The sequence below is a fragment of the Cloeon dipterum genome, chromosome 3, assembly GCF_949628265.1.
Source record: "Cloeon dipterum chromosome 3, ieCloDipt1.1, whole genome shotgun sequence".
Classification (NCBI taxonomy): domain Eukaryota; kingdom Metazoa; phylum Arthropoda; class Insecta; order Ephemeroptera; family Baetidae; genus Cloeon; species Cloeon dipterum.
Genome location: NC_088788.1, coordinates 24,179,343 through 24,202,629, shown reverse-complemented (window position 1 = coordinate 24,202,629; position 23,287 = coordinate 24,179,343). Strand labels below are relative to the sequence as shown.

At 42.4% G+C, this 23,287-nt stretch overlaps 1 protein-coding gene across 3 annotated transcripts in view; it reads left to right on the top strand.

Annotated features, from left to right (window-relative positions):
• LOC135938663 (chaoptin) overlaps positions 1–21,584 on the top strand; it is a 146,218-nt gene extending 124,634 nt beyond the window's left edge. For all 3 annotated transcript variants that reach the window (XM_065482485.1, XM_065482487.1, XM_065482486.1), the window contains 5 exons: positions 7,245–7,470; positions 8,267–8,411; positions 12,112–12,222; positions 15,020–18,057; positions 19,073–21,584. In XM_065482485.1, the coding sequence (XP_065338557.1) occupies positions 7,245–7,470; positions 8,267–8,411; positions 12,112–12,222; positions 15,020–18,057; positions 19,073–19,422 (3,870 nt within the window). In that variant the 3' untranslated portion in view covers positions 19,423–21,584. The remainder of the gene's footprint in view (positions 1–7,244; positions 7,471–8,266; positions 8,412–12,111; positions 12,223–15,019; positions 18,058–19,072) is intronic.
• The last annotated feature ends 1,703 nt before the right edge of the window (positions 21,585–23,287 follow it).

Genomic DNA, 23,287 nt, shown 5'->3' with positions numbered 1-23,287 from the left:
TTTTAATCTGGTGAAGTGGAAAATCTCAAAATATTATAAACAATATCACACACACAAAGTAGTGACTAAAAAGGTATGAATTCAACATTTCGTTAGTTAATTGCCATTAAAAATAGACTTTGCCCTTTTCTTTGTCATTGCAAAAAAATGATCGTGCGAGGACAAAAAATAACGTAACTTGTCTGCCTCCAAACGTGATTTTAACTGAATGTTTATAGCCGGGAGAAAAACGCAGCAAACGGAAATGGCTTGGCGGCGCTGCAAGTTTGATTTATTGTCGGCGAAATGGGCGTCCATATTAAAATTCATATGGCAGAACAATAATCATTTCGACTCTTCCTGCCTAATGCTAATTTCCTGCCCGCGCCGCCGCTGCCGCTCGTTACAAATTGCACAGCTCAGACGGCCGAGTCAATCTGGGGGTTGGACGCCTGACGGGCGAGCGGGGAACGGGGTTTCTTCTCTGTTGAACACTCCCCGCCACCCCTGCCGCCCTCTCGTTCGTTCGCTCGCACTTTTAACCTTTGTTTCGGACCCATTGTCTCCAGCGAGTCCTTGCCGGCGAAGGAGCGCGCCCACCCACCAGCCAGCGCACGCACCCCGGCGGACCCTAAAGGCTAATGATCATTCTTTGTCTCTAATAATTGCTATTCCTATTATTTTGAGATCCTTTTCTCGCTGTGAAACTTAATATTGTTGCCATGACGACACGCCTTGTGTGTATATATGTATATTATACTTGTAGGCCTTGCCTCTTATTCATTTAAAAGCAAGCGATACACACCACCTATTTCTTTGATGTCGCATGGCGCGCCCGTCGACGGCTTCAAAGGATTCGTTTCTCCGACTCGGTCTTAATTGCTCGTTAAGATATGAGTTTTTTTCCTTGCCTGCAGTGTTTATTGCAAATATTTCTTTTAATGTGTATCTACATGTCAGATACAAATTTTTAAGTGAAATCGAATAAACCTTGACAAACTATTGAATAGACACCAATAAGCAGCTCGCTATTCACCGAGTAAATTGCATTTAATTTAAAAATTTATGACATTCTCAAGTGCATCTGCCTACCAACAAAATTAAAAGAAAAATATCTTTGTTCATTTACTAAAAAAATTGCTAGCCTTCTGGTAAATATGTGGTGGAACCTGTAAAGCCTGCTACCGAGTCAAATCTCGCTTCTGACACTTCTGGATTTCGATTTTGAGGGCGAATGCACAGCGTATTTGAGATCAAAAAACAATTCTCAGCGAGCCACTTCCATGCAAGCTCTGGTATCACAAACAGCTGCATAATGCTTAAATTTTGTGGGAATTCTCCGGAGCGGTGATCAAATTTCCACGTCGTTTAACACATTTGCTGTGCTTGTGCATTTCCCCGCCCGAAATAGCCAAAGGAATGAACTGGAGCGAAACCCCCAGCATATTCCCCGGCTTGAGTTTCAAAGATTTCGCCGCATACCACGCGAGCGATAAGTATGCAGGAGCAGAAAAACGCTCGCGATTCGTCTCCGTCGTAAATTCGACCGCGTGATAAAAGAGCCACACGGGCAAAAACAATTTTCAGGCGACCGCCGCGAGAAGCCATGCAGCGCGGCTGCGTTTTTTGCTCCACCGCGGAGCAAATTGTCCAGCAACAGCGGCCCGGCAATCACGAAATCGAGAAGGGGGATCGTGGTTGCTACTGCAGCTGCTCGGCCAGATGAATAATTGAGCCTGCAGATATTATGGATGACGGTCTTTTTCTTTGCCACAAGTGCTCTCGCTTTATGCTGAACGAGGCCGGCCGGCGAGTGTGATCCGGCGGCAGGCAGCAAAGCAGGCGAATCAATATTATTTGCCCGTGTGTGCCCGTGCCGCGCCGCTCCTCCGGCACCACGTTTACTGCCTTTTCCTGCCGCAGTGCATTTTCCGCCGACAGAATTTGCGCAGGCGAAAGTAACGTGTCTCCGTGAAGCGCTCTGCCTTGACAGCAGTCGCCGGATAATTTGGCTTGGAGCTAATTTTAGCCGCGAGAGAGAGCGAACGAGCGTGGTTGAATTTGTTAGCTTTGCAGACTGAGCTGTCTCCAAGGTATAGTTTGCCATCAAACATTTGAAAATAAATGCAGACCAATGAGGATCCCTCCGTAAGGCAGAAGGCTATTCTGACTTTTGCATGTTGAGTACACTGAAAATTTGACGGTTTGATCTGCAAAGGAATTGCTAAAATTACTATTTAGGAAAAGGCTGAACATTTGTGAGTCGGACACGAGTTCCCTTCCACCGGGTTTTGTCGCAGTGAATTTTTCTGCCAAACCTATTTCATAGTTCAACAGACCTACCGTCATTTTTATTTAAAAATGGAAATCGTCAAAAACGGTTTCAATAGTTTTTTATTCTTGACAAATTTGTCAATATCATATGATGATTATTTGGAAATAAATGCATTTAAAAAGGTCAGAATTTGAAGCAAAGAACTCTGTAAAATATCACTCATGATTGTAAAGCTGAAACTGGCTCGGAAAATCTATACTGATGTTATTATTCATATTGAACCAATGTGAGCTTAAAACGCGCTCCATAAAAATCGTGTCGCCGAAGTATTATGGCCAGAGGGCATGACTGTCGATCACCGAAACAGATGAACGTACTGGAACTGTGAGGGTGATTAATTCCAAATTCTGCTGTCTCCGCAATCAGAACCCCCGAGCTGATTTCAATAATAAAACCGTTCGCTCAAAACAGAGCAAAAATGCACCCTTTTCTTCTCTCGCTAACTTTCCTCCTTCACTCATTTGGACCTGTTCTGCTTTTGTTCTCGCTCAGTCGCTTTAATGAGATGGCTGATTTGCAATCGATTGCAATCAATACATTCTCCCATTTCATCCAGGACATTTCATCTGACCGCTGTTTGTTTTGCCCACTCATTTCGGTCAACAATTAAAGTTTTTTAGCAGAGTGCTATATTCCAGTAATTAATTTAAAGGGGCGAAGTAACTCAATTCGGGAATCCGAAGAAACTCTTCTGGACCATTTATTAAGTGGTGCTATGCGAATTAACAGAATTTCCAGCAAACGAGTATTGCTGAACTGGATAATGGCGAAAGTATAACTGATAGGGGTTTAGTGTTTTTGCGGCTTAGCCAAAAGACCTTGCCTTTTTAAGACAGATAATTGGAATGATCTGGCCGTTGATGCGTCCCCCTTGCCGCTGGCGATCATTAATATTAATGCCGGCTAAATCCCTGTGGCGGAGCACGAGTCGCGAGCGAGGGGGATTTAAAACGCTCTTCTCAATAGTGAAAAAGTTAATTAGGCGTGAAATCGCGTAAATATGACGATAAACAACAGTCCGAGATAGGATTTAATGCTCTTTTGGATGCAGCAAAATTAAGACAAGCATTTTCCTTTTTCGCAGCTTTTTCTGCAGCTTTAAAATGAGAGCAACTACTGTCGCTTTTATTTTTAAATTGTGGTATTTGTTCCAAACGCAACTCATTTCTTTCTGGCGAATTAAAAAGTGCGATTTGGAATTCAAAACAAGATTTCTCTGTGAATCCATCAGTCGATTTAATACATAAATATGATATCTAAAACTTGTAAATTCTATCTGATATCCCCAAGAATTAGGATTTAAATATGCTTTGCTTGCACTTAGAATATGAGAATCCAAGCGATATTTATGTGGTTGAGTGCGGGCTGAAATGCGCCTACGTTTGACTCTCTTGCATTGCAATGATGAGGCCATTCGGATTTGCGAGGATTGCGAATTTCACGGGACGAATGTCTAGCGTTTCAATAATAGCAATTTTGCGTGCAACATGGTACTAAGCCGACAATCGTTTGTAACAATGTTTACAAATATTTGCTGCTACTCTTAAACTAAAATTAGTTCAACAAAAGTAATAATAACATTTCAAAATATCATAATCTTCACACTGTTCACAACAAAATCAACACATAATACATCTTATTGACACAGAGCAAAAAATGATATCCATTATGGCATGCAAATCGAGTAAATACCTCAAAATTTGGTCCCCTCTAGTTACCATTTAACATTGTTTCAGTCATATAGAATTCATCACAAAATCAAAAGTCACCTTTCTGTCGCAAAACTTCTTATAAGTATCAGTCTCAGGGAGATCAAATTTCACTTTTAAATTAGTCACACATAAATTCGAATTCATTTTTGTTCAGTATTTATTTTCTGTTAGCAATATTTTATAAGCACCACAATAAAACAAAAATGAATTTCAACTTTAGGCTAACACTGGAGAAAGGGAAAGTCACTTTCATAACTTATTTTCACAAACTCGCACACCCTGGAAAAGAGAGCAATTATTCCTAGTGGTTGTTTTTCAACAAGAAAATATAATGAGAAACTTGAAGCCAAAAACGAAACAAAACTCACCCTGCGGCAGGTTTTCCGTGTCAAAACTTTGGCAGAACCCTGCACAGCGAAATTTCCGAGCGCTTGCTGATTTACTCACACACTTACACACTCACTGCGGGATTGAACTAATTTGCTTACATTCCAGCTGTCAATTTTCGCACGCAGCCAGACAACCCAATTTGTTCTCCATAGTTCCGAAGTCATTTGCATAAATTACCCGCGTGCTCTCACACAGCGCCAACCACGCATCAAAAACAGGCCTAGGCAGGCGAGTTGAGCGGCAGCAGAATTATTATTTTGTCGCTCGGCGCTGCCGCCGATATAAACCATGCATGCCAGCGGACGTGTGTCTAGCCAATTATTTGTGACACCTCCATTCCTCCTGACGTCGCCGGTTTAACATTAAATGTAGCTATTCACGTTCAGCCGGTGAGGCATGCCCGGCCCAACTTGAATTTAGTTAGAATTTTGTCAGTGTAAACTACAAATTTGCTATGCTTTATTATAGGAGATTTAAATAGATTTTAATATTTCCTGTGTTTTTATCGTTGATTTTTTTACTACACAAAGGTAGTTAAAATTTTTAATTAGTAATGAACAAATAGAATGAAAGGTTTGAATGATTTAAAACCTCCAACATCATTATAGAGACCGACTCGTATCCTACAAAGTTTCCAAAAAAACCCATAAAAGTGTTTGACACGAGGTCAGGTGGAATGAATGAATTCAGTTTCCAAGGTGCAGTTATTTGGATGCCAGCTGAGAGGCGTTGGTCGGCAGCTAGGGTTGGACAAACAATGCCCACAGCTAGCAACCAGGTTTATTGCCCGTAAAATGGGCGAGTTAAAATTTGGACCACGTCTTGTGTTTATTGTTGGCCATTGCTTCAGGAGAGCGCAGCTTACGGTCCAAGTCGTGTGCATGGTCCGTCGCCTTTAAAAACCCAGAAGCATTCGCTAACTATAGGCGGCCAACACCGGCGCACAAGATCCGTCTTTGGAAAGTTTTAATTTACGACAAACTTTTCTCCGCCTAGCTTATTCCGGTGGAGTTGTATAGTTTTTATGCTCGGCAAAGTTATCTCTGACATATTTAGACGGTTGGGGAGATATAACACAATCGATTCCACGCCCATTTGAGCATTGAGAGCGAGAATAAATTCAAATGATTCTTAAATACACATGAGCTGTTCAAAAGTATTGATTTTGTTTTGTATTACGAAACTCGGAAAATTTACCCTCAGCTGTTAAGCATTTCCTCTACCGTGCGAAAAATCTCGCAATTCTGCTCCTTTTTTCCTGTTACTCGCACACACAGCAATCAGCCGAACCCAGAGGGCGTCGAAATGTGTTGATGTCGGCTTTATTTCGGCTTCCATCATCATCTCCAATTTTCCCAGACACACACCCAGCTACGGCCGTTCGTGTAAATGCGTTACAATTTTGCCGAGAAACGACATCATCGTCCTGCACGCTCCCGTGCGCACACGACGTGCCACGCCGCAAAAGCAGCAGGGGTGCGAAAAATTTGTCAGCGGCCAAACAAAGTAAATTAATTATCGCCAGCTCTGCCAGCGGCCCAGATACCAGGGATTTGCTCCGGAATAAACACACAAACAAGGCCGTTTATTTTTAAGGGGACCGCCGCCTCCGCCGCGGCCAAGAATTGAGAGCAATTTGCGCGCCGCTCCCCCAGTTCTTTGGACAAATAGTTTTGCGGCTGCCGCAAAGTGCACGGCTGGACCCTGCGGAGTTTGGGCCAATTTAATTAATTGCGCGCTACTACACAGCAGCCACTTGAAAATTCACTTGCACGTTTTTAAACCTCCGGGAAGAAAAAACGGGTCGAGTAGAGACTGTTTAGAAGTTAATGCAGTCTTGGAATAATATTGTAGTATGAGGTGTGAGAGAATGTTTTAATTTTTTAGTTGTCATGTTGAAAATACAAATTAAAAGTGCACAAATCAATTTTCCTCATGTCCCGTATTTGCATAATTTCAGCTTGGTCTTCGCGAAAAAAATTATATTCTCTCTGAGCTCGTTCTACTGTTCCACTACCCAGGGTTTGAACAAGTTTGTTCAAGTGTGGTGAGAAGGTTACCGCAGCTAAATGCAAAAAATGGAAATCACAATATTCATGGGCTGCCGAGACATTTACAATTCCAGCAGCTTACCAGACAGACAATATAAAGAGAAATTAAACACACCAGTGAGCGGGTGCTTTCAATACAAACACATTGGTGTGCATCGTAAAATGCAGCTCTGACAGGCCGATATGCATTATTCATCCATGGCGCCAGTGTGGCAGCAGTTAAAATAAGAGTCGCCTCTCTCGCTCGCTGCATGCATGCATACACGCGGCCATGAATGCATGGGAAGTATACACGGATGGTGATGATAGGGCATGCAGCGCGGAAGCACATTTAACTGCACCGACCATAGAGCGTGGTGGCGTTTTTACCCTTCTCATTTACATACTTGATTGCAATTTGTCAGTGACCGTGAATGATGCTGGTGAACTCATCATCATCCATCTACCTGGCAGCGTCACATGTGCAGCACAAAAGTAATAGATTAAACCCGCAAATGAGGGCAAATAGGCTGCGAGAGTCGGTCCCGACGGAGAAATCAAAGATGCGTCCTGCATCACAGGATGTATTCCATTTAGCCATTTCTTGCTCCACATCTAATCATGAAAGCTTTTATGCCACTAGAAAACATAGTTTTTTTGTACTAGAAATGCTAAAAACACATTGATATACTCTATTTATTTTTTTGGTTATCATCCAGAAATGGATATTGATTTTTTTTCTAAGATAAACTTTTGAGTCTAATTTGATTAAATTTGAATTGCTTCTTATGTTCGCAGATGGGTGGCGAGTGTCGCGCCAGGAGCAGGGTGATATGGTGGCTCCTGGTGCTGTCAACCCTTTGGAGCGGGGTCATGGCGCAGCTCGTGGCGCCGTGCCCCTTTAACTCGATGTGCTCGTGCAAATTCGGCGCCCCGTCCCTCTCCATCCACTTCACAACGCCAAAAACCCTGGACAACATCAAGGACATCAGCTGCGTCGGTGTTCTTTTCGCCACTTTGCCAGGTAGTCCAAAGTCAAGTATTTTACCAAATCAAACCAAGCCCAGCTATTTTCTCTTTTTGAAGATATACATGCAACATCACAATTCTTTCATCTGTGAACAGTGAAAACGTTTGCTCACTGATATTTACAGTGCCACTTTTACCTCCACATAGGTAATAATTACATTTGAAAGTAATGAATAAGCTCTCATTAATTTTTTGAAAGAAAAAACTCACTGTCAACGGACCTGAAATTTTGTCATATTAAGTGTAATGATTTATGTTTTGATAAACCATAAAAATGCTAAAGAAAATGATACTCCTTTACTTGAGTTTACGGTTTACATTTAGAAAATTCACGTGAAAATCTAAATCAATGTTTTTTCGACAGCTTGCCAGAATATCACGGTCGCGTGGCTTTGAGTTAAAAATTTGGCTGTTTTTTTTGCTGCGGTGTTTGTTAAAATAAAAAAAGTGCGTGAGTTAACGCACACACGCAGACGCGTGCTGCTAAAACAGAGAGGCTAGGGCACCACAACGCCTGTAAAATTATTTAAATTTCCCTTATTAGCATATCAGGCCAAATATCCTCGTTTCTTTATTCCCATTTTACAGGGGACCAAGCTGAATAAACTGTTACCATGAAATTTTGCGGCTACCGTAATTAAATTTGTGATGTATCCTAGTAATTAGATAACTTCATTACGCTTATAAAACGTCGCGTATCGTTGATTGCTATATCTTTTCCGCCCCGCTCCCCTCACCCGATTGTTCTCAAGCTCCAGTACTAATGCCTTTGTAATCTTTTCTTGTTGCAGAAGTGCCCAATGGTCAGATCGACCACATGGACGTGGTGAATTCTGGCCTCGAGGCAATCGACGGCGAGATTCTCGGAGGCGCGCAGATTGAATCATTGCGCATGATGAGCAATCAGATTGTCTACGTCAATGAACGCGCCTTCAGGTAATGATGAAGACACACACCATTGCCTCGGCAGAAAAAGAGAAAACACAATGTATTATGTCCTAAAAAGGAAGCATTCTTATTTTAACCGTTGGGTCATATTGGAGCTCGCATTAGATTCAAAATAATTCCTCAAATTCTCTTACGTTGACAGCTATAATAAAACTTGAGCCAAAGTGTAAATAAGCTATACAGCTGTCCTAATTAATTTTATTTTCGCTGTATCCAAATATTCAGTTTTCTCAGAAATCATGCTTTCAGTACACATGTACTCGGCATTAGTTTGCATCTTCAACATAAACGATTTTGTGCTAATTTACAAAGTTAGCTAGTATCAAACCAATGAGCTCAATAAAACACGCGTAGAATCAAACTTCCAACATTTTCAAATATCCATCAAACCATAGTGTGTGTATTATACTCGCGCAGAAGTCGCCTGCATACAAATGACCTGATTAGAAGAGATGAATTTCTATCAAAGTTAATGAAGCGCACACTCTGCTCGTTCCGCTCTCGGTTCATTGCGTTATTAAAACTCTGCCTCTTTTGATCAACTGCTCTCTTCCGTCGTAAAAAAATTGCGTCGCATGTGCAAAAATCGCCTTCTGCAAAATCAGCTCCGCACCCCCGGCTGCTGAAACTCGTGCGCGCAGACACAAAAGCCGTCGTTCGCCATTGTGCTATTTGATTCGGGCAAATATACGAACGGAATCAGCGGACCGGTCTAATTACGCCCGGGTTAAATAATTTGAATCTTTTAGCAGGCGACTGCTAGGGGTCGAAGCCTCATCTTGGCGCTCTCGTCAGTTTGCTTGGTGCACCGCAGGCCCTGATTCAATTGCCGCACCCTCTACCAGCATGATATGTTTCATTTGCAATTATTCACTTATTGACACAAGCAGCTCGCTACCGCCTTTGTGCGCGACCCAGCCTCTGTTCTGTTCTCATTTAAGGCGATCAAACTTGCACTATGGTTGCTTCTTTTGAAGTTTATTCTCCTTACAAATTGTGCTGTTGCAAATGTCAAGCTCAATAGTGCTCGGGTAACAATTATTATTAATGCATGACAATTGAATATCGGCTTTTATGCAAGACGCACGACATTAAAGTATTAGTTGAGAGTAACTATTTACTTAGGAAGTAGTTCATCTGCATTAATTATTGAAATAAAACAAGAAAAGAATATTAATGCAGTATGTAGTACAAATAAATTTGTACATAAAACTTTTTCAGTTGAAATTGGAAGCAGCTTCCTTGGTGTATAGTGAGCTTTGATATTTTTCAATTCTATTTCTATAGATATGTCATGCTATTCTAGTTTCAGCTGCAAGTTGCAGCCCTCATTCCGAGCTATAAGGAACATAGTTACATTGGAGTTTGTTGGAAATTCCTTCCATTGATTTTTACATTAACATGAATTAACAAATCAGCATAGAGAATGATCATCCCCGTAAAACTGCGGAATTTTTACAGTAAAAAAATAGATAACATTCAATATTCAACCTTTTCAGAGCGAAAAAATAACAGTGCTATGTATTTGCATTCCTTCTCCGTCTGAGGGCTGCGGCCGAAACTAGTAGAACTTTTGCTTTTCTGATAAATCATGGATAAATCAGATAAATGAACAGCTCATACACTAAAAAAGCTGCTTCTAATTTCAACTGAAAATTATGGAAAACTCAAGTGCATCTGCTTCGTTTCATAGAAATTATACCAACAAGTGACCCCGTCATTGAATAACACAATTTTAAACAAGCTTTATTGTTCCAAAAAAACTTCTTTTGAATTTACTTTGGATCAAAAATACACAGACGGGTAGAGGTTGCAAAATAATTAAAACTTTTTGCCAATACACACGTGCTGAGCCAGAGGCACTTTTGACCAACTGGAGCAACTGGTTCGTGAACGAGAGAGCCAATACGTGCAAAGAAAAACTGAAACGCTGGGGGGCGAGAAAGAGAAAACTTTCCTCCTGATTTGTGGCGCAAACTGTGCATACTCTTAGTGGGGGTGTGGGCGCGTGTATGCAGATTTGTATACAAAGCGGGCTATTTCCTCTCTTCTCTTGCCCATTCTCCCACATATATGTGCCCTGGAGAACAACAAAAAGCCCGAATTTGCAGGCGGAAACGAGCTCTTGTTATTCACGAGAGAGCAAAGCTGCTTTCGTCACTGCTATGCTGCTACTGCTGCTGCTGCTGCGAATCAAATAAAACGCAAAAAGAGCTCTCAAGGAAGATAAAATTGGATGGCTCGACGGATGATGGTGATGATGATGACGACGGCTTGGCTGGCGACAGAATCAGCCGTAAATCTGGCGTTGTTGCTTGAGCAGTTGCCGAGGAGGAATGTGTATGTGCTCGAATTATTCGGGCGCGTCTCCCGTCGTTTCGCGAGAGAACGGGTTATGCAAGCGTAACGGCTGGTTATTGGCGCCGCGCCGCTGCTAGTCGCATTTGCACCCCTTGACGAGACACATATTATATTTTATGACTTTATCATCTGTTTTGTCCGTGCGCGCCTGTGCTACGAATGGTGCGTGCATTTGGACGTGTTTTTGCTTTAAAGAGCTGGCGAGCGAGCCTCCTTTTGGTGCCTCAGGTGACGGCTCTTGAAAGATGATCTCTTTCTAGAAATTGAGATTGACGATCACCATCAACCCTGGATTTTTGTGCATATTTTCATGCTTATCATAGTGAGTCACGACTGGCAAAGTAAACACAAATTTTTATCAATTACAAATAATAATGTGTGTTTATCATTTAAATTTTTACGTATTCAGTGTTTTTTTGACTTATAAATTTGTGTTTGGGGAATTGACCGATTGACTTAACGTTTCAAACTTCTCTACCATGCCTTTGATATCTGATTTATCTGAAAATAAAATATATGTATTGATAAATTTAATTTCCCGCCTGTAAAAGTCAGTTGTAATGAGTTCAAATGACAAGCGCTTCTCTGGCAGCAGTTTTGACCAATGCGTTCGATAGCAATTAGAGTAGAAGAACACAAGGGTACAAGCGGGTGAAAAAGGGATTACGAATCGGGAGGCGAAGCATGAGTTGAGAGGGTCTGATATTGACGAGCACCAGATTCCACGCTACAAGCAGAGGAAAACTCTGCTCTGCTGAGAGAGTGTTTGACGCTTCACGTAATTCCATTTGCTTTCAGCCGTCGAACGGGCGGCTGCAAAATTTATCAAAGGCGGCCGAATAAACATGGAGCTCTCCGAAATCGGAACAGTGAAAATGTAGAATACGCCCGTCTCAGAATACCTGCTTTTGAGAAATTCGAATGTATTTTCCATCAGGGACTCTTCGAAATGGGATTTTGCATTTACTTATTGAAGCGGTGCCAAAAAGAAACAGGCATACGCAACGCTCGATTCACACGAATCTTCTTCTGGTTGGCTTTTTAATCAATAATTTATCAACTTGAGATGAAAGTTTGATACCAACTGCACGACGAAAGCCATGCTTATATATACATACACAGTCAAACACATAATCAATAGAAGTTGGATAAATTGGATTTCGTGAAATGGCAGATGACTCTGTCAGATTTGCTGAATTTTTAATTGGATTCAATTAGAGCAAAGTGATTTGGTGTCAGTCCTTTTATATTAATTGTGCTAAGACCTCTTTCAACTATGTTTATGTTGATATAATCGTAAAACTTTTTTTATTTTTCCCTGTTCCAGTTCTATGGAGGACGCAATCAGGTCGCTGGACCTCAGCTACAATGAGCTGGACCAAGTGCCGTTCGAGGCTCTGCGTCCCGTTCGCTCTCTTGATTGGATCAACTTCGTTGGGTGAGTATTTCCACGAAATTATATTTGCCGCGTCTGTCGTAAGATTGAAGTCTGATCCGTTTCTCAGCCGAACAAATAAAAGAGCAAAAATATATGGAACGCACACTCTGAAGATTAATGTTTAATGAGAAGCAGACGCCTTTGTCTGCCGATCGATCTGTAGGGCGTCGATCTTCATTACCAGGCGAAATGCAGCAAAAAATTGCCGCTCGGCAGCGAGATTTTTCTTCGTTATTTTTATGGGCATCGGGGGCAATAATTTTGGCGCACGCACACCATACAAACTGGGAGATTAAGCTCGCCTGATGAATTAGCAGCAGCCGCGGCCGCTATGAATGTAAAACGCCCCGCGTGCGTAATTAGCTGCGTTGATGCTGATTAAAATTTATACTTTTCATTAAGATCGCCCGTTCCCGCGGGCAGGCTGGCGAGCGCGTGTTGAAAAATCTGGACGTATTCAGCCCTATCAGATTGTGCACGGTGGCTGCAGTACAACTAAGTGGCGTGCTCGCCTTTTATCGCGCGCGCAACGCGTTGTTCGCGTGTGTTTGTACGCATGTTTGCACTCGATGCCACCGAGCATGAGTGTGTTCGCCCTGTTGTCGCTCGTGTTGACAAAGGCGGTGTACGTCAACGCTTATGACAAATGTACGTACGCCTCTGCGCCGCGCTCACGCGTTATCTAAATATGAGAGACGCGGCGTAAACGCCTGCTAAACAGCGATGCACAATGGGCGTCAGCAGATCATGAATTTAGATTGTTTTAAGTGAGCGGCGCGCACTCCATTTAGACGATTACTCCGGCGAGTGCAAAGTGGGGTTTGCTTGATAAGGCTTATCTGCCATCTATGGCAGTCTCACCGGAAAGGAATGTGCATTCAAAATACTTTTGTGGATATGCAACCTGCGTGCCTCTCATGCATACCACCGGGCTTGGCTGCATACTTTACAGGTGCTAAGCGAAGCAGGTTGGCATACATACCCGTCAGCAGTTAGAAGAGATTGAGGGTTGATGGAAATTTCCAACAAGATAGATTAAATAAACACTCTACGCGTCCAGCAACTGTCGTTCTTGAATTAATTGATATAGACATTTTTCGACGGTTTTTTTTGCTCTAAGTGACACGTTGCAAGCTGCTTAGATTTTTTGCTAATAAATTATTCTAATATTCATAACTAATTTTATATTCCTGGGTAAATCCATTTTTCCAAACAAAATAAGCTATTATTTACTTCCTGCGGCCTCCCCCTTCAACAAAGACGCACGCTCAGGAACGCGCAGCATTTATCGTTTATGATGTTGTCAAAGTGTTTTATTTCTGGTCACATTTTACAGCTCTTGTTCACGTAACGGGCCCCCTATGAAGGTAGAATATTTTCCTTTGCTCCACCACCACCAGGGGTTCGGAAAAGCGCTGCCGTGATGATTGCGGGGGCAGCTTATTTAAGGCGAGGGGAATTATTTAACGACACCAAGACACGAATGTGCGCGCTATTTCAATGGGGCTATAATACTCTCGTCGCGAAACGCTACATTCTAATCAATTATTATTGTCATTGTATAAAACCGATAAAAACTTTATCTAGCTAACAGACCGAATTGAATTGAAGAGCAGCTTAAAATTTATTGTTCTATGAAAATGGGCGGTGCCATAAAATACGATTTATCTAAATAAAAAGCTGATTGAGGTTTTTAATTAAACATAAGCTCGAAAAATGTAATGTGTCAGTTCCATTATATGATTATATTGAAATGTGTGTGGAATAATCGAATATCAAATTCCAATCTTGCGTATTAGCAACGATCATTATAATAGCCAATTATCAGTTGAGCAGGCAGGGCCGTGCTGTTCAGAAATTTCCTCGGCCAGCCGAGTTATGCCGCCCATTAATTCCCAGAGAGCTGATTATGTTTGGGGAAGCAATATCCACTAAATTGGCTGGCAAGTTAAAACACTCTTTCATTTGGGCATCGGCACTACCGTGCATAGTGATAAACACAAGAGCGAGAGGGCGAATATTGTGCCCTTGTTTTGAAGTGGATTATACGCCATGCGTGCTTGCACCGCAGTTCAAAACTAGCATGTATCTCGCAGCGCACATCATTATGCAGCATTATTGGGGACAGCCATGGCCGCGGGGGCTATTCAGTCGGGCCAGGAAAAGTTCAGCGCTTAAGGAAATACAGTTTGGCAAACGAGCAAGTTCGCTCCTAATAAGCTGGCTGAAATAGTGCTACTTCTCGAAGCGCCTGCCGCCTACTGGAGCCAAATCTGCATATTCATTCATCACGAGACGTGCGTGCTCATGCTCATCCCTTTCTCAATGAATTTTGCCTTCGCATGGAAGACTTAGCCAACGACACCGCCTCTGAGGGAATTAAAACGGAAAATCCGCACGCACGCACGCAGTAGAAACGCGACTCACATACGTCGGAATTAACTTACTTTCTCGCAGACAGTTCACCTATCTAGTGTTTTATTTTAAGCTCGATTCCCTCTTTCCTTTGTGATTATTCTACTGAACAAAAGTTGCTGACTTCGTTATTACTCGAGGCCTTATTGTAGGGCCTGAGCAAACTTTTCCTAACCCGAATTCACCGGCCGTTGTTAACCATGATTACAGAGACAACATTTAATTAACACAGAGCAGCGTTATTCATATTCTGTTATGGTTATTAACGTTTATGACGATAGATTATGGTGTCACGGCAGCCGGCCTCCCCTCACGATATTCCATTCGCAAAATCAATATTATCGCAACATGTTTGCTAAGCAGGTCCAACTTTATGTTTCAGTAACCACATATCGACGCTGACTGATCGAGACGAGATCGGCGGTGGAAGCGGCGGCTGGTCGCTCTACATCCAAGAGACGCTGACAAATCTGCTGCTCGGCAAGAACGACATTACGGAGCTGCCGAAAAACGCGCTCGCTAAGTTCCGCCATCTCACCTGGCTCGACCTCGAGTATAACAGGATATCAACTATCCATTCTGGCGCACTGCCGAAAAGCCTGCAGACGCTGAGCGCGTCGCACAATTTAATAACCCGTTTTCCCACTGCAGCCATTGATGAGCTCAACAATCTCGGTTGGCTTTATCTGCGAGGGAATTACTTGGAGGAGTTGCCCGAGTACACGTTTAGGCACAAGAAACGAGTGGATAAGCTAGACATGGGCGAGAATTTTCTCCGCTCTGTACCGCAGAATTTGTTTAACGGCTCGATGGTGGTTAGAGACCTGAATCTAGATTTCAACTATTTAAAAACGCTGCCGGCACAAGCATTTCGTGGTCTGAATTCAGGTAGAATTTTTCTCTCAAAAAATCGGCTAGAGGATATGGATGATCGAACATTTGTCGGGTTAAGCCATACTTTGGAATACTTAGACCTGGACCACAATCTGCTGGACAAAGTGCCGAAAGCACTTGCTCAGCTAAAGAAATTGAAGTATTTATATCTCGCCTCAAACAAACTGAAAGAGGTGCCAGAGGACGCGTTTGACGGATTCGCAGGCTCTTTGAAGGCAATATCCTTGTCGGGCAATCAGCTCACTTCCATCCCCAAGGAAGCGTTAAAGGGCTGCAAGAGGCTTGCTCACTTGAACCTAGGCTACAACCAGATCGCAGAAATCCTGGATGATGATCTAGAAGGCTGGGGAGGAAGTTTGGAAACCTTATTGTTGATCAACAACAGAATTACTAATTTACAGGCCCACGCATTCCAGCACTCTCCGCGTCTTAAGGAGCTCAGCCTTTCCTACAACCAGCTTACTGATATTGATGACGACGCGTTTATCGACCTTAGCAACACTCTGGCTAACCTGGAAATTAGTTTCGGCCTTAACCGAGAAGACTTCCCAGAAGAGTTGTTGAAACCATTGACGCAACTTAGTTGGCTCGCTTTAGACAACAATAATTTGCGGACTATTTCGAGCTCGTGTTTGTACACATTTGGTCACCTGCAGTACCTGAACCTGGAGGCGAACAAGTTCCGTTTTTTGCCTCCACAGCTTTTCCACTCCAACGTCCACAGACAGTTAATCGATGTTCGACTCTCCTACAATCATTTTGAAGAAATAGAGTCCGGAACGTTTGCATCCCTTCCCGCACTGCAAACGATTGTTTTGACTGGAAACCGAATCAGGACCATCCGTTCTGGTGCTTTTTCTGAACTAAACTCGCTGGTCACCGTTGAGATGTCTGACAATCGCCTCTCCGTCATTTCCCCCAAAGCCTTCTCATCACTGCCCACTTTAGGAAGGTTGAAGCTGCAGCTCAATGACCTCAAAGAGTTTTCGTTAGGGAGTCTGTACAATGTTACCTCTCCCTACAATTCTTTAGCGCTTAACTTATCACACAATCAAATAACTGGCCTATTTCCTGGTGATTCTGGAGGCCAGGTGTATCTGAGGGTGCTTGACTTGGCTCACAATAGAGTTCCAGAGGTTCCCATTAATTTTCTGCATGGAATCACCGCATCGCTTCGAAAGCTATACTTGGGCTATAACAAAATTCTTCGCCTGGATGATTCAGCCTTTGGAAAGCTTGATCAGCTGCAGGTTTTGTCCATGCCTCACAACGGTATCCAGGGGGTCCGCAGAAGCGCCTTCCATGGTTTACCCTCATTACAAATTCTAGAACTAAACAACAATCACATTGAACAACTTCAATCGGAGCAGTTCACTCGGCTGCCAGAATTGCGATCCCTCACTCTTGCTCAAAACCACATCAGATCTCTTCCGCGAGACGTGTTTGCAGGAACGAGGCTCGAACGTCTCGACCTTTCAAACAATCAATTCGTCGTGATGCCAAGTAGTGCTTTGTCAGAAGTTGGAACCTCCTTAAGATATTTAGACATTTCTCACAATCAACTTGAGCATCTTGATGCAACCATGTTTCCCAACACACCACATCTGCTAGGCCTGAACCTTGCAGGAAACCGTCTCACCATCCTTCCAGACAACGTCTTCACAGGCCTAGGAGGAGGACTCCTGAGGTTAGACCTGAGTAGTAACCCACTCCAAAGAGCCAACTTCAAAGAACTGTTCCACTACGTCCAAAGGTTACGCCATCTGAACCTGGCTAATGCAGGTCTTCGGCAAGCTCCTCACCTTCCTCTTCCAGAACTGATTTCACTCAACTTATCCTCAAACGGTATTGACGAAGTTCCCCAAGGTACAATGGATAGTCTCGGCCGTTTGCAGCACCTTGACTTAACTAGTAATAAGCTGAACAGTGTCCCTTCACACGCGTGGCACTCCTTGACAGTCCTTAAAACATTGGACATCACCAGAAACCCAATCAGAATCATCACAAAAGATAGCTTTCAAGGCCTGCACCGACTGCAGACACTCATAATCGACGACCTGCCAAAACTAGAACGCTTCGATGCCGATTCTCTAACCCGCTTAAGACTGCTCGCCTCCCTACGAATCCAAACCTGGCCTCAAATCGAAAGGTACCGATTTCGCCTGGGAGGCGTGCTCTCCGGAGTAGCAGCCCTACAAAAACTCGCCGTGCGCGTTCTTGAGCCCGTCTTAAACGACCAACTTTTGGGCGCTTATTCTCCGAAGTTGCAAGAAATCGAGATCACTGGCTCTAATTTAAAGCAGATAAGCCCAGATGCCTTTGAAGGAGTGGAGGAAAATTACGCATTGGCGCTGCAGATACGCGGCACTCAAGTAGAGGAGCTGCCGGCTGGCGTGTTCGCCGCGCTAGAACGTGTTCCCATCCTTTCGCTGGATCTGCGTGATAATAAATTCACCACACTCAGCCCCTTTACCATATACAACAATGGATCTAACTGGGAGGTGGTCGGAACCAAACTCATTTCAGGTAAGGTATTGTTTGTACGCAATTTCGAACATGTGCATAAGCCTCATTTTAAACGCACGTTCAAATTTAAGTGTAAGCCATCCCAGGCGATATTAGCTCGTTTTCCTTTGGAATAATTACTGTAGACCTCTGCTGTAATATAGGCTAGCTTATTCAGCTCAAATGTAAATTTAGCTGCCGCTCATTACATCCCTAGACGAAGATAAAATTCCGGTGCATGGCCATATAGCTCATAATATCTTCCGTTAAGTTAAAAAATTAATTTTTTTGTCTGTGATTAAAGTGAGCGAATACGGTTCCATTACTAAATATTCATGTGGAGAATATTGCATGGCTGAAGTAGTTAATTTAAAAGGTGGAAAAAACGAAACACACGCAGTGAGCACCCTTGCTGTTTTGCCGCGGCACCCCATGTGTCTTAATTATGTAGCAGTAGCAATGAAAAGCTGGCGGCATGTAGGAATATTTCCACTGGCTGGAACTTGCTTTACGTCCGTGCATAAAACTTAATTACTTACTTTGTAGCTTGTTTGAGGTCAATACATAAAATGTCCGCACAGCTGAATATTTTATAGCTCGCCGACGTCTTTCTTATTTGACGACAGACTGAGACCTATATTAATAGTAAAACGTGTAGCAGTAATAGCAACTAATGTACCTCCTTTTGCCTCTGTTGATTAAATGAGCTTCTAATGGCATCTAAGTGAAGCAAAAAATGTTTTCCTTTTCCGTAGCTTTAATGAACTAACCATTAGAACTGCATTAACCTTAGAAAAATTTACAGCTCAATAATTAACGTTTTTAAACTAATCAGAGTCAGGAATGCGAGTCATAACGAGCCGCCTTTGAAAAACTGTTGTTGGTGTTTATGATAGATTTATCTGTTTACCTTCATTTTTTAACTTTTAAGTACTTTGAAAAATTAATTTCTCTGGACAATGCCTATTGGAATCAAAATCGTAATTAAAGAAGTTTCATTCAAAATAATTAATTGCTCAAATCGTGACTGTTACAGAGGGTTTGATCCTGAAAGGCAACCCCTGGACGTGCGATTGCAGTCTAGTGTGGCTGGGCCACTGGCTGCGGCGCTGGTTGCGGGAGACGGTGCAGATCCACACGGTGGCGCTGGACGGCGCGCAGCAAATCCAGGCGATGGCCCGCGAGGCGGTGTGCACAGATCCCCGCACGGGCCAGCAGACGCCAATGATTGATCTCTACCCTGAAGACCTGAATTGCCACGCGAGTGCCCTCAGCAGAGCGGTGGGCGGCGCCGTCGGAGGCGGCGGAGGCGGCATCCGGCACAGTGCTACGGGACTCGTGGCCACACTTGTGGCGGTCGGCGTCGTGCTCCTGGCCGCCGGATGACCAACTTGAAACTCTAGCTTCATAATGACACTTTTCTCCATGCGTTAGTCAATTGCCACAGACTTATGTATCGCGGGAATGATGATGATGATGATGATGATTGTGTTCCTAACGTGCTGAATTCATTGATTCGTTCGCAGATTGGACGGTGCGGCCGCCGATGGTTAAAGTGCATAATCGTTTCGATTTATCGTTAAAAAAGGAGTGTGATATGTAATTTTAATGAAATGCAAAATTATTGTTACGGGGGATACACACAAACACGTTAATGTTAGATTATTGTATTAAAAAGATAGGTTTTCTAAAGTTTTTATACTCGACGATAGGGAAATACGCAGAGCAAGAGAGTTGTTGCCGCGCGCAAATATTGGATTCTTTTTTGCTGTGCGAAGAAAAAACGTTTTGTGTAAATAATTAGGTAACCATGGTAAATTCGGTGATTGCCGTTGTCACGCATCAATCAGTTGAGTGGCCTGGGAGCAGTGCGTTTAATGTGACTTATTTTTATTATTCATCCAGATGATAAGGTCACCTTTTTACCTCTACAATAAATCTGATTTTTAAATGGAGAAAATGATATTAAAAGTCAAACTTTACTACAAAAGAGTTGTGTTGTTTAAAAATAAATTCAATTCTCTAAAACCCGATCGAAAATCGCCCCAAATAGCAACTCAATCCTTCAATTAAATAATTTAAATATCAGTTGCTAAAATTTTAACGGTTGAAATTTCTAGAATCATATTCAAATCAAGTTCCAGAAATCAATACAACTCTTTCAAATTGGTGCTGGCCATGATACAAAATGGTGTGAACTTCATGTATGCTCTCTCCCAGGCTGTCCCAAGTGTATGTAGCGCCATTACTGTGTAGTGTTCAATTTGACTTTGAAGAGGGATCAAGTTTCAATTCCAGCCAGTTCTAGGTCAAACTTGTTTCTCTGCCCTTACTTCAAATGTTTTAATCATTCACCGCAGAACCCCAGCGGTCAATAAGCGAATTAACGTCAAACTTTCCACATGATCCTGTCTCTCCATTTCAACGGTTCGGAATCAATCAATGATTTACGAGCGGACCCCACCAAGCACGCTGGTATCGGAAATGTAGAGAAATGATCCTAAACTCAAGTGCCTTATCTTTAACGGTGATGAATCTTTATTACATAGACTTGTAGCGCTGATGACGGTGTAGAGTGAGAGTTGCGAAAAAGAGGGAAAATCGAGAAGTTGAAAGCGAGCGAGCGAGCGTAAGAGGGTTGATCAAAAGTGAGTGTCTGATACTGCTGACGAGGGGTGCGCAGCGTGAAAAGGCGTAGAGAGTGAATTGGAGCTTGTTTTTGCTCAAAGGATCTTCACTAACTTCTTATTCTCTTACTCATGGAAATTCTTGATATGCTCTGTCTCTGGAACATTTATTTACGACAGTCCTGTGTTGTCCGTTTAGATATAGCTGTATCATCGTTATGACAATTTACAAGCTGGATTTTTATTTTCTTCCCAGTCTATAATGTTACCGTTTCTCGGCGAAAATTATCTTCTGAATGTTAGATTCCACAGCGTTGCTTTCTCTTACTGTGCGCGACACTATTTTTATGAAAAGAGATGTGAATTTGATTTCAGAAATGTTTCAACCAATGTTTCCTCTCAAGTCATGTGTTTCAATAAAATGATAAAATCGCTGTCTTCTTTAAACTCACATAAACTGTGCCATAAGATCTGTCTGATATATAGTTGTAACCAAAAAGAGGAGTTGTTCCGCAGTTTCCGAATATACCTTCTTGTCTGGAGAGCGTAAATGCGAAATTGCAATTCCGTGGCTATCTTAAAATAATGGCGGCAATCTCCGCTTCCCGGTGGTCATTCGTGGGAAACTTAACTCTGTAAGTGACACGCAAGTACATATCACTTCGTAAAAAAATGGTGTACCCGAGCCAAATTTATTTGTTTGAGTTGTTGAGAGGAATAATTCAAATTGATTTCACGCGAGGGATTTGCATGAAACTCTTGCCAGACGTTATGAAAACCAGGGTTCAACAATTTATCGTAAAATATCATTATAAGTACTATTGATATATCAAATGTTTTGTACAACTCCTACGTGTAATTTAACTTTTAGTGTAAAAGAGATTTATTGAAAGAATAAAATTTTAATATATAAAAATGAAATAGTTCCACGATTTAAATCTAAATCAACCAACCGGCTTAATAATAAATAAAAACTTGTGTGCACATTGCATGCTAGGCATAAAGAGCAACTCATTTCCGTTGGCTGCCAGCATCAATAAATCAAAGCATAAATAACACAGCAGCTGCAACGAGAAGAAAGTAGGTGCACTGCCATGATTACGCTCGGCGGCTAGTCCCTCGTGGAATTGCCAACCCTTTGGGGGATGGATGCGGAGATGCAGCAGCAGCTGCAATATTTCACGCAGTCAGCCAAGTGGCCATTTTTCTTGCTTAGGGCCTCCTTTTTGCATGACTCCGACCTAAAATTATATTCCAATTTTTGAGTCAGCGGGCAGTGCAGGGTTGGCGTGCCATCAAGAAGATTTTACGTCTTTTTTCATAAGGACCAAGGAGTAAGCTAGTGCCCTCTTCGCTACCATTACTAGGGCAATAAGGGCGCAAAATATGAGCCATTCCGCAGCGCCTCAGCTAATATTTCACCTCGTACGCAGTCACGACAGCAGCGTTGCCCAGGGTAGCATGGCCCAAGTGTTGCAACGTAGATGCCGAATTTCAAATATGCAGCAGCCACCTGGGCTACCCGTAAGATATTGCTTGGCACTAGGATGAGTGCAGTTTTTTGCAATTGATTCAATAAATTTTGAAAGCTTTCATACAATTTTGCTAAGTTTCTTTTCAAACCTAAGAAAATAAAAAAGATAATGTTGATCATAAACATATTATATTAAAAAAGGTAACTTTTCTAGCAATTTTCATTTAACCTTTCAGATGCCTTAAAAAATTTAGCTTAAATAAACTGGGAGGTTCTGGAAAAAAGAGTAACCAGAATAACCATTACTTGAAAGGGTTCAAACAGTAGAATTAATACGCTAAATACCAATATTAATTAATAAACATTGATTCTTTTATGATTCATTAAATCTCAGTTGTAATCTAGTAAACTTCAAATTTTTTTTTCAATATTTCCTATTTCATTGAGAGCTGAAAAACATATTCAAGACAGGTTTATTAACATCATAAGTCATAAAACGAAGAAAATGGCAAACTGGAACATGATGGGCAGCAATAAATTAATATATTATTAGTTGAACTGAGAAATGAATTTAACATATTTTGCTAAAGAATAAGGTAAAAAGAAATTCTTCAGAATTGACTCTTAGACTTTGGCTTATGTGTGGTCTTTGGGAAAACAAGGGCATCATTAAACACATAAAAAACTTGAGCCGTAACTGCTTAGGTCACAGAATGCATTTGCTCCTGCGAAACCCCGCGGGTATTCGACTGCAGCTGAACAGCGGTGGTCAGGATCATCGGGAGCCGCCACCGCATTACCCGAGACCAGCTACCACCGCAATGCAAATTGCATTTGATTCTTCGGCGACCTCATCTCCAGCGGGATGGAATTTATGTCGTTTGCTTGCCGCTCTGCAGGCATTCCCCTTCGATCGCATCTCTCACTCGACTTTTTGTTGCGTCAGTTGCACTGTTGGTGACTATTTGCTGTGTGACGCTGCTCATGCGAAGCCGATGGCGATATTAATATTTTGCCGGACTGTGTACAAGAGGAGTGACCCAGTTGCAGAGTCTGAAACGATGATTGGCAAAATGCGGCTCGTGCTACGTTGATTGGGATCCTGCTCTGCTGCAATTATTAATGAGATTTATTTATCAGAAAGTCGTGT